The sequence below is a fragment of the Mastacembelus armatus genome, chromosome 11, assembly GCF_900324485.2.
Source record: "Mastacembelus armatus chromosome 11, fMasArm1.2, whole genome shotgun sequence".
Taxonomy (NCBI): Eukaryota; Metazoa; Chordata; class Actinopteri; order Synbranchiformes; family Mastacembelidae; genus Mastacembelus; species Mastacembelus armatus.
The window spans coordinates 11,102,656-11,114,565 of NC_046643.1; the positions used below are offsets into that span (position 1 = coordinate 11,102,656).

The 11,910-nt window shown below is 40.8% G+C and overlaps 1 protein-coding gene across 1 annotated transcript in view; it reads right to left on the bottom strand.

Moving 5' to 3' along the window:
* Positions 1-8,894: 8,894 nt before the first annotated feature.
* sdc3 (syndecan 3) overlaps positions 8,895-11,910 on the bottom strand; it is a 28,348-nt gene continuing 25,332 nt past the window's right edge. Inside the window, exons 3-5 of the mRNA XM_026300684.1 lie at positions 11,824-11,910; positions 10,696-10,885; positions 8,895-9,475 (exon numbers count right to left, since the gene is read on the bottom strand). The exon at positions 11,824-11,910 is cut by the window's right edge and continues 734 nt beyond it. Coding sequence (XP_026156469.1) covers positions 9,309-9,475; positions 10,696-10,885; positions 11,824-11,910 — 444 coding nt within the window. The 3' untranslated portion in view covers positions 8,895-9,308. The remainder of the gene's footprint in view (positions 9,476-10,695; positions 10,886-11,823) is intronic.

Here is an 11,910-nt window from a genome sequence, read left to right on the forward strand (position 1 = left end):
TTTAGTGTGCTTTCATTCTTACTTTTATTTGTAACGAGTGCCACTGAGGCCTGAAATCAGGGGAATTGAAATTCTTGCTATTCCTCAACCCATGACTTTATAATTATCTATGCTCCTACATGGTGAACAGTCATGCAGTCATGTTAAACTGCCAAATAATGATACAATATAATACCTTTTCCCCCATTTCCAAAGCTGTACAGTATGATGAAATGATCTGCCAGTTTGACATCAAATTCTTCATGTGCTCGTTTCAGTGCTTCAGTGAGGCTCACTAACGTCACACACTGAGCCAAATATTCAAATGTGGATGCATTTTTCACAGTTGCATATTTAATATTTCAGAAGGTTGCAGGTATGCGTCACTTGATACACTATAGACTGTAATTATACATTAAATTTGATTATCCAAATTAGTTCTTATTAGAAATCTTGAAAACCTTACTAAAACATGAGAAGTGTCTGATAGATTAAACATCATACTGTGCAGTCAAACATTTAACCCCACAGAATATCTTTCAAGTCCCACTGAAACAGATATTTCCAAAGATCTCAGACTGGTGATGTTTCTAAAATGATCCCTGAGCTGAACAAATCTTTGTAAATGTGGAAAGGATGGCAGAGCTGTTAGAAACTAAACTACTAAAATCTCTTTTAAGAGGAAATGACTGTGTTAAGAAAATAAGTGCAGGTCCAGTCTATATGTTCACACATCATTAAGAAACATTAAATTAAGGAGCGAACAGTATATATTAACTAAATCTCACCTCGAGAGGCTGTGGGCCCTGCTGAGGGAGACTGTGAGGTCTTTTTGTCCCGTGGGGCTGAGGAGCTGCAGGCTGGATTGGGACTGAAGGTTGTGAGGAGTACAGCAGGGAAATGGGAACTGGGGGACAATATTGTCCTGTCCCTCCACAACCCAGATAGATGGGGTCGGACAAGTCGCAGCTGCTCATCAGTCCGAAGGGAGGCTCTGACAGAGCCAAGCTGTCCTCTGAGCTCATCACTGTATCTTGTATCTGACTCTTCTTTTCCTCCTCAGACTTCTCTTTTACTCCTCTCTTGTTTTTCACTCGATCACTTTGCTTCTTACCTCGCCTTTTCCTACTCTTTTTCTGCTCATCTTTCTCTTCTAAACTTTTAGTTTCTTTATTCTGTTGCTTATCAGCAATTGTTTCATCACCCTTCTCAACCTTGTTGTCTTCGATCTGCACCTCCTTGCCACTCTCTGGCTTCACCTGCTCCTCCTTTTCTCCCTCCGTAGCCATAGGTTCCCTTTCTGACACACTGTTTTCTTTCTCCTCCACCCCCTCCTGTTCTCGTTCAATCTCCTTTCCTGGCCCTTCATCCTCTCTCTGATTAAACACATCTGCCTCTCCCTCTCTAGTTCTCTTCACTTGATCGTTTGCCGTTTCCAAATCCAGTTCCTCACACAGAAGACTTGGACAGCCTGGAACACAGTGCAGCAAAAGGTTGTTTACTTTAATCCAGGTTCTGTTAAGCCTGGACACTTTGAGGTTAATTGTGGTCAGTTATCTGTCATTCGTCACTAAAACTGGAAAGACTTCTACACGACGTTGTAATCTGTATCACAATGTCACAATTTTTAACACAAGCTAAGAAAAACAAAAACATAGGTGATCAGTGGTGCCAGTAGATTTTAAGCTCAGTATTTGTTTTTTTAATTTTTTTGTTTTGTTTTAATAATTTAATTAAGGAATCCCTCACAAGTGAGAAGGCAGCTTTGAAACTAGGGCTGCACCTTTTTCATTATCCATAAACCTCCTCATTACTTTTACCGTTAACAGAATATTAGTCTATAAAAAAAATAGAAAAAAAAAATCACAACAATGACAACAGACCATTTTACTTTCCCATGAGCAAAATCTGACATTTTCAAATTCCTTTAAAACTTCAGGCCATAGATACATTTGTCAACAGACTAATCATTTAATTAAACTAATTGTTTCATCTCTTTTTTTCTAAATCATGCTACATCTAACTATAAAATGCCTAATATAATTAAAGTTAGTGGAATACATGAAACGTTACAAATCTAATCAATTAACACCCTGTAGACACAACATTTAATTATTTTACATTTTTTCATTTATTTCAGACATTTATAGTTGAGTCCCTTGGAGGAATGCGGATTATTTTACCATTCAAAGCGCCTTATTAAAAGAAACACCCTGATAATGTCAGCGGGCGTGTTGACAGACGTCATCCTGCAGTGACTTAATTAGTGTCCCAGGTGTGCAGCGCCTCGTGCCACCTCACCTGACAGCTAATTAACTAGCCGCTGCTAAACTAGCTAACCTGTCCCCGTCGACAAACTCGGGGTCGTGGATGTTAATAACCGAGATTTTAATTCCTAAATTGTCTCAGTGGAGCCGGAGCAGCGCGGGGGAGCAGCACCTCGCAGGAAACACTATGAGCTTTTGCACACATCCACAAAGTTTTCAAAGTCTTTCAAAGTAAAGTCTGTCTATGGCGATAGCCGCCTAAACAAGCCAAGAAACAATAAAACAATTAAATCAGGTACGGTTAAATGTTCTTACCTTCGGCTAAATTACAGTCTGCGTCCATATTAGCGGCTCACGCCAGAGTCAAATCCAATAAACCTGCACTAATAGTCAATTAAGCCAGACTGGGTCACAAAGCGAATTGCTCACGCACTGATGGCTAATGTTGATTGATTGATTACCTCAGCCACTGACAGCTATCGCGTGAAGAGTGAACCTGAACCAGCCAATCAGCTGGTTGATACAACCCATAACGATGTATTGATCATTTGGCTTTAATTTGGAAACTTGTGTTATTTTGGAAACTTATTTTGAGAACTTGTGTTATTTTGATTTGCTGGCAATGACAAGAATTCTGGGTCTAAGTTGTACCTGATTAATTTATTTGCCGTTTTGGCTCAATTTTATATGTATAAATCCACATTATAATTTGACCTGAGCTGGAGATCAATGACAAACAGCTATAGGTAAAACTTCACAAGGTTTTCATTTCATTTCTTTGTGTTTTTCAAATCCACCCAGAATGTACATATACACAAGTTTGGCCTGTACTGGAGACACAGTTTGTATTGTTGGCTACTTTCTGTATGTTTTTAAAACCAAATGTAGAAAGAATAGCACTTAATATTTATACTTCATAACTTTAACAGTATCACTGAAAAGTCTAGTAGTGTTGGGAACAATATTATGTGTAATATCTTTTGCATTACTGCAGCTATTTTGGTAAAACTTGGCATCTAAAATTAGTGTAGGGCTATCCAGGCTATGATGCGCTTCAACAAAACAATATCCAGACATAAAAGTAAGTTTGGGATGTGTTCCCATTTATTACAAATATGGTTTGATGTTCTGAGTCCAGAGTCTGGGGTGGCGGTCCGTGGAATCGGCTTTAAGGATGAATGACAAGGCAGTAAGTGTGGAGGTGTGGTGGAGCGTGAAGTGCTAAAAACCATGTGACCTCCTGTCACCCTAGCACCCAATGCACTATCACCCTCACGCCTATATACATTACACCTCAAGAACGCCACCAGTGGTTGAAGAAAATATAGGTCACCTTACCATATAAAATGTAAACAAACACCACCACCAAAATAAACCCAACTAAATAAAACCACACCAAAAGAGGAAAATTGGCTCCTACAGGCACCAGGGTCAAATGGATTCAAATGCTGAACTTTCTTGCTGTGAGGTGCCAGTGCTAACAAACGTACAGCCATGCCTTAGTAAATAGTCTTTACTCAGACTGAGGGTCAGGAGAACCAGGAGCTGCAGAAGTCTTGGTAGACAGAGTCCAGGTTAGACACACACACACAGACTAGCAGAGTAACATGTGGATTAATTGAGGTACTGACCAGTAGCAGGTGGGAAAACAAACATCAATGCAGACCATTAACATCAGTCAGGACCACGTGAACCAGACTTGTGTTATGAGTAGTGATCTGCCCCAAGCATGGGTTGATGGGGGTTTTATAGCTGAGCAGAAGCAGTCAACAAGATGCAGGTGAATCCAATCAAGAGGATAATGACCAGGTAAAAGCAGAGACACTAAAGGGAGAAACCACAGGACAAAAAGTACTACAAAATAAGAGCATGGAACCAGAAGTTACAAGAGGAAGTAAAAGGAAGTTATTACAATAGGTTAGTCAAAACAAAATTATTAACACACGAGTACTTTAAAGCATTTCAATGTATTTTACATTTTTATTCAAAGTTAATTTAACTGTAAAATGATGGCAGTTTTGATAGAGACTGTGTTAATATGTGTCCTACAATCACCAGTTACAAATGTTTTAGTCAGTTGTGGTTTTCTTTGATTTATTTGGATAGGGTTGAGTAAACATGAAGCAATACTCACTATTACAAACTGGCAAAGATAAATGGAAGGTCTAGAATTCAATAAACATGAGTTTTTGTATTCAAGTTATGTTTTCTCTTCATTCTTCTCCATTTAATAATCTCATAACTCCTCAGATTTATCCTGGGATTCCTTGAGTGCGTCCTGAATCCCAGATCGTGAGCATCGCTGTTGAGTTGAGGATAAATGTTGTTGATCCTTTGAGCTTTTTATTCCACGAAAGCCTGAAATGGGCCAGATAAAAGTTTTGCCAAAATAAAGAACACATATAACAGTTCATAATTTTTTTCCAGCTGTGCATATATTATCCAACTCTATTGTACGTCATTTGTTCCAGGCTAATTACCTGGTTCTAAGCTGGTTTGCCTTTCCTGAAGCTGTTCCTCCATTACCCACCAGGTGGGGTACTGGCTGGAACCCAGACACCTAAATTTGCCACTACCCTTTCCTGACAGAAGAGGACTCATATATAAATTCCCTTCCTGCTCTGTGTAAAGGCATATTTCCATATCAGCAGCCCACTACCCAAGGACAGGACAGCTCGTCTCCTCTGGGTCCATATAAGGCCAGCTGCCGACCTTGGGTCCACATCAGTTGACACTGGTCTCGTGATGAATGCAAACTGAAGGCTAATTTAAAACTGTTTTGTTTCCTCTATGCTCACAAATCCCCATGGACACTTTATCTAATTATTGCATAAGTATATTTTTGGGATGACTTAAGAATAATGGTGTCTCTTGCTGTTTCTCCCTTGAGGGCCCACTGAGTTTAGTAAGTGTAACTGGGCTTTTAAGAGGCCGTTTGAATGTACTTAGACATATTTCTATTCTGAGCTGCTGGTTTATATACTTCCCTACTCGCACTGCTGAATCCTGAGTAAACCAATCAGGAAAACCTGGGTCTCAAGTTTGAATTTGTTCCAAAATTGTGGTGGGAGTTGAATCGTAATCAAGGCCAAGAATTTAAAGGATCAGTTCACTCAAATGACAAAAACCTATCTTCTCACTAACCTCATCTAGCAATCAGGCAAATATTTTTGGCTTTACTTGACCATGTTTTCAGACATCTGTCTCTCATGTTTCTTACTCCACACCAGAAAAATGGAAACAAATGGAATTTCACTTGTAATGCTCACAGCATTGAAAAATTACGTTTAAATAATTTAACAGCAGTGTGTCTTTCTGGCAAAAAATATTCTGGTTACTCTGTATAATCTTAAAACCACACTGGCAACAGTTTTCACTGAAACTACAGCACTTTTTAGCAAGAGCTGTTCTCAGAATAAAACATTTTTTACATTTTACATTATTCTGCACCATTAGTTGTTCCACCGTTGAAGTGTCGAGAGACAGATATCTGGACATATTAAAAAAATTACCCGCATAGATATACACCACTAGGTGCATGCTTCACAGTACATTTTTTCATGAGTGAAACAACCATTTAGGTCAAGTGACTCAAATTAAACCATGTAGAACTACAGCTTTAATTAGGGGGTGAATAGATTATTATTAATACAATCAAAGAAACAATTCTTAGCTGAAATATCATTAAAAGTACAATCAGGTTTAAGGTTGGATTCAGCAGCAGGTATGTATTTTGATAATGAAATAAAGTGGTTTCTCCATTACCACCTAATGTTTTAGTCCACTTTGTATGAGCAGAGGAGCCCTGTGGTAAATTAGTTTATATTCTGCTCACATGGTATACATTCCCACATTAAGTTGTGATGAATCAAAATGTGTAACCTGATCACCAGACAACATGAGGCTCCGGTAGCGGTTTGTTTCTGGGTCTCTGAATAAATGATGCCAATAGGAAGCTTGTTCATTGGATTTAATGGAAACTTGGGGGTGACAGGTAGTTACATAATGAGCAGAGGGCTGTAGGTGGAACATCAGTGTTATTCGGACCATGGCAATGAGACAGTATAGATACTTTAAATAAGAATGCCAAAAAAATGTGTTTAAAGAAGTGAGTGCATATCAGGACTGTCATGTGACTATTTGGGTCATTGATCAAACCAAACCGAGGTATGTCAAGTCCATCATCTATTCTTTTAGACTGGAACAGCAGACTGGAAAATTACACATTCAATTACACTTTTAACTGACTGTTTTGCTTATTAAAAAAGACAAGGGCTGACAGATTTACCCAATCAGGTTTTTTATTTGGAACAGAGTGGCATATTAGTGACAGGGCGGTGGCGTGGAGGATCAGCTTCCCCTCGCTCACTCAGCCAATGACAGAAACTCAGCCTTAAAAAAATGCAAATGTATAAAAACAGGAATGGGAACAGCAAACATAGAGTAGTGTAGCCTCCATTAGGCTTCACACACACACACACACACACACACACGCACACACACGCACACACACTCACTCGTGCATACCTACACTCACACACACATACAAATTCACGCACAGACACACGTCTTATTTGGCTACGCAGGCTTAGATGGATACAAACGCACGTTTACACTTTGACAGTCACTTTAGAAAAGACAGTACGTGTTAAGATCATTCCTGCCTGTGAGAAAGTGGCGCGTTGTCTGTCCGTCTGTCCTGCGGCGGAGAGACAGACAGCCAGACAGACAGTGAAAAGACACAGTCAGTGTGTGTGAAAGCCACTGTGAGGGACCAGCTGCCCCACATTCAGCAGTGAACAGACTAAACACCCGCAGACACAGACAGACACACACACACACACACACCCACGTTGACAGGCTAGTCAGTGTACACAAGATTCTGCTGTGAAATACCAAGGTGAAGCACTTACATACACACACACACACACACACACACACACACATACAGGCTGGGGGTTTAGATGAGGTGTAGATACACAAACATTCTCATCCCTGGCGAGGGGGCAGGCGACGTACACACACAGGAGTGGAAGAGATGTGTTACCTGTCTGTGGAAGAGCGTGGAAACTGCTGGAGTAGGTAAACACACACTCGACCACAGTACATTCCAACTTGAACTCACCCCTCTTTTTTTCCCAAACACACACAGACAAAACACACACACTAGTATAGTTTTGACTCCCATGCATTTTTGTTCTACAGTACTGAGTATAATTGAAGCTACTAGCCCAGTCGCACTGGTGTGGTTATTGTTACAATCTCTTAGATAAAAGCACAGCCCTCCCGTCTCCTCACATTCCCCTACCCAAACTAAATCTTCAACCCATTATCCCATCCCCTCCCCAAAATGGCCCTGCATGTTGAAGATGACTCCACAAACACTAATTCAGTGTTTTCCTTTGACAACCAATGTTTAAATGAAAAAAAAAAACATATATGGGCTGAATTAGTGAATGTGGAGGCAAATTCCTGCACAGATTCACACTTCCTGTTTTTCATTTAAGCCCCTCCCATCCCCAAACAGAGAGCCAGTGGTGGATGAAAAAGAAAGTGAAGCATGCAAAGGGTGTGTGGGTGGGAATATCACATGGCATGATGAATGGACACGCAGTTGTGCTTTTACACAAACAGAGCAAACTCTAAACCAACCGGCTACTGATCGATAACTAATCAATAACATATTAAAACCACCTGATCTGAACTGATGACTATCACAATGACAGTGAAGATGATGGGGCTGATATGTGTTTAAAACAATATGATTTATAGTATATTTAAAGTTTGTAGGGGTTGTTTAAATGCACAGAAAGTATATGTCTGTATGTGTGTGTGTGTGCGTGCGCAGGTGTCTGTCTGTGTGTGTGTGTGCATGTGGTTGACGAGAGCACAGCTCATCTGAAGTGGTGACAGATGTGATGAATAAAGACTCTTCATGATCATGCAGATGGTTAGTGACGCCAGAAAGGATACGCTGATATTTACATATAAACTTTTTTTAAACTGCTAAATACACATCCTCCTGTTTAGGTAAATTATTATTATTATTATTATTATTATTATTATGGTGTTATTATTATTATTATTATTCACCATCCAGCCCAAAACATTGATATATTATTGATTATTATTACTATCCATAACTAGTCTTTGTACAGCTTAGAGAAGCAGACGGGTCGCCAGTTCGGTGTGAGCATGAACAAACCTTGACGCGACCAGCCAGTGTTTCACAGCGGCTCCTCGACGACGTGAAACACGCCGAGGGTTGAGCACCATTTCTGGTTGGCCGAGCACAGAGAGACAGGTCAGAGCCACCTTCAAGCAGAAACTAGTGTGCGTGTATGCATGTGCGTGTGTGTACGCATGTGTTTATGTGACTGCATGAATGTGCGTTTGCATGTCTTTGAGCACCACAGGGACGGAAGGCACAAAAGAGACCTTTCCTCTCACCTTTGACCCTGGGCTCTGTGCGGTCAACCAGACGCTCTGTGTGTTTTTTTCGGGGGTGAGGGGCAGAGTCGAGCTCATAACTCCCGTTCTCCTTTGTGTCTTGGTCAGCTCACTCCACCCCTCTCCTCTTTCTTTTAGGCCTTTTCCGTTCGCTCCATAAAAACAGAAGAGGAACTTTTTTTGTGCTGGAAAACACAGGTTAAGAGCTTGTGTTTTGTTTTGCTTTTTTTTTTTTTTTTTTACAAAATAATCATATCATTACATACAGAACAAGAGAATCTGTAGAATATTAATATCAACATTTACTTTAAAAACATCTTTTGTGTATGTGTTATTTTTTTCAGAATATATTTGGATGTTTTTCCTTTTTTTGTCCTCTTTTTTTGTTTTCATTGAAAAGAAAGTTCCAAGTCCGCAGAGAGAAAGGCGCTCTCAAGTGTTTTGGAGACGAGAGGAGAGAGGGATGAGGAGAGGCGAGCAGATGAGGGGGGAGTGACGAGGAGGAGGAGGAGGAGGAGGAGGAGGAGGAGGGCTAAGAGTATCTTTCTCTCTTCTCTCACTCTCTCTTTCTCTCTCCCTTGGTGCGTGATGTGTCTCTCTGGCGTTTGACTGTTATGCATAAAACTCCTCTTGCTTGTCCGGTTTCTGGTAGGTGACAGTGGCCTGTTTGGGTTCCTCCAGTGTGTAGCTGCCCTCATCCTTCTTCTTCATCCTGTACACCAGCAGCATCACCAGGAAAGCGGCGAACAAGGCACCCACCACACCTCCCACTATCACCGCTGTAGAAAGAGAGAACGAGAGGTTGACATCTTAAAAAATGTTCAAAAATACCACACGTGTGATCTGACAAACACGCAGAAATACAAATGAACACTAAAATAGCAATAAAACTATTACATTCTGCGGGTAGACTACATCACTACTTATACACGCTGCTTTAAAAACACTGAAAGCAAAGCAAAGCTACCACAGCATCACTACCGCCTCACTGCCAAGTGAAGACTGATGAGCTTGAATGTGCCAACATAAGTTCTGTAATAAATTGCAGCCCTGCGGTGCTACATATTACCATAGTTTAGCCCAATGGGGCTGGTGTAGCCAATCCACAGCAGCTGCATTTTTCCACCTTCCACTGCACACACTGCTAATGAGCTCTTGCTGTGTGCAATAGATTAATGTATGGTTATCAAATGGGGAAAAAAACTTTCCTTATTAAACTAATTGGTATTGATGCCAAAACAGAACAAACTCTTATTTTCCTAAATGCTTGACACTTTGTTTCCATTCATAGTGTAGGAGGTGTTTGCTTTGTTTGTCACATTTTTGCCAATGGAGCATTTAAAATAATTTGGCTTTCCATGTACTGTCACTAAGAATTGCAGAAATACTGAACCTTTCTGATATATCATTTCTTGCACCTGAGTCTGCCTAAAAAAACAGAAATTCGTTGGATTTTCTTTAGTCATTGGATGAGATGTGTGAATGTATGAGCCTGACATTTAATAGTCATTTGGTTCTATCACACAGACAATCTAGTCTATGGTCTGTTGCTTCCTGCTCTTTACCAATGACCAGGAAATCAGCGAAAACCACCGCCAGCAGTCCACCAATCAGAACAGCTGAAGGAGAGACAAAGAGCCAGTCAGGTCGGGCAAGTTGGCTGCTCCCTCACTTTCTACAACAGCTCTTTGGGATGAGGAGAGGGGGCACTTGAAAAGAAACTGGATTTACCCAGAGGGAAATTGATGAGAAAAAGAGGGGAGAAAGGAGGGGCTGGATAACCCAAGAACAGGATTGCTTGTTCTCAGTGGGTCAAATGAAGGCTAAGTAGCACATTGAGTTATGGTGATGAATCTGCACTATGGTAATGCAAGGCAATGCTGGTTTATCCCAGCAGAAGAATAATGACAGGAAATCAGTGAGACAGACAGACGCTAACCTGTCTGACCAGGACTAAAATCTTTACACAGAAAAAGCTTTAATTAACAGATGTTCTTACCTATCAAGACCTCTTTCCTCTCCAAGATGTTCTTCTGAGGGAGCTGGGCAGCAGAGCTTCCTCCATCCACTGTGTTGCCAATCAGGTCAGGATCCACTGGGATTATACCCCGTCCAAGGTCATTACGGCGGTCATCACGGATCTCAAAATCCCCGCTTGGTCCTACAGCCCCCACCTCATTGTTAACCTCCTGAGAGACAGAGAGAGAGAGAGAGAGAGAGAGAGAGAGAGAGAGAGAGACAGAGAGCAAAGGGTGAGACTAATGACAGAAAATTTAAATTTGATGTAATCACATTTGTTCCATGAGGCTGTTCCAAAGCAACACAAACAGAACAGTTTCCATGGCACATGTCCACTTTTGAAACAATGAGCCTCTGTATGTTCTGGTCTAAAGTTTCACATTGTCCAGTGTACATACACACTAAAAAATGGCAGCCTAATTACAATGTGGAAAAGCAGACAAATCTAAAATGCATCATGCTTTCATGCAGAGCTGCTACAAATAAACAGAAGCTCACCAATCAGAGAAATGACTCAGGTCTGCAAATAATTAAACTGTCAGTGTTAATGAGTCAGTTAGAAGTGGAGTTGGATACCAGACTTTAATAGTTTATTGGTACCAACAGAAATGAGTTGGAGGGAACAAAGCTGGTACATGCATCTTTGGTCAGATTTGTGATCATAATTTTGTCAATGTTAGACTGGATTGAATTAGGAAAGGCTGTTCTCCAGCACCAAAAGGTTAAGGCTGCTGATGTGAACTGTGGTCTGTGTAGCCAAAGCCAAATATGTCCTCATCATCTCTGAAAGCACACTGAGCCACACCGTTGAACTGGATGACGTGTTCTCCACGTGCACTACAGTCTACTTTCATAAACTACCTGGCGTCTCAAGGCGATTAGCCTAGCCTGGCATAAAGACTGGAAAAGAGAGAGAAACAGCTATCCTAGTTTGGCCAAAGTTATAAAATACACCTACCAACTCTACCAACACTCATGAATTAGTATGTTACAGTATGTATGTATTTATTTATTTATTTTGCTACCAGAAACAAAACTTGGGAACTGAACTAATATGGGAACATTTAAAACAATATCCAACCAGTGTCAGAGATATTTTGTGTCCTACCTGTGTAGTTGTGGGCTGCTGTGGGTGGGTGCTTCTCTCTGTCGGCATCATCTGAGTGGATGCCATAATGGGAACCCTGGGCCTGAA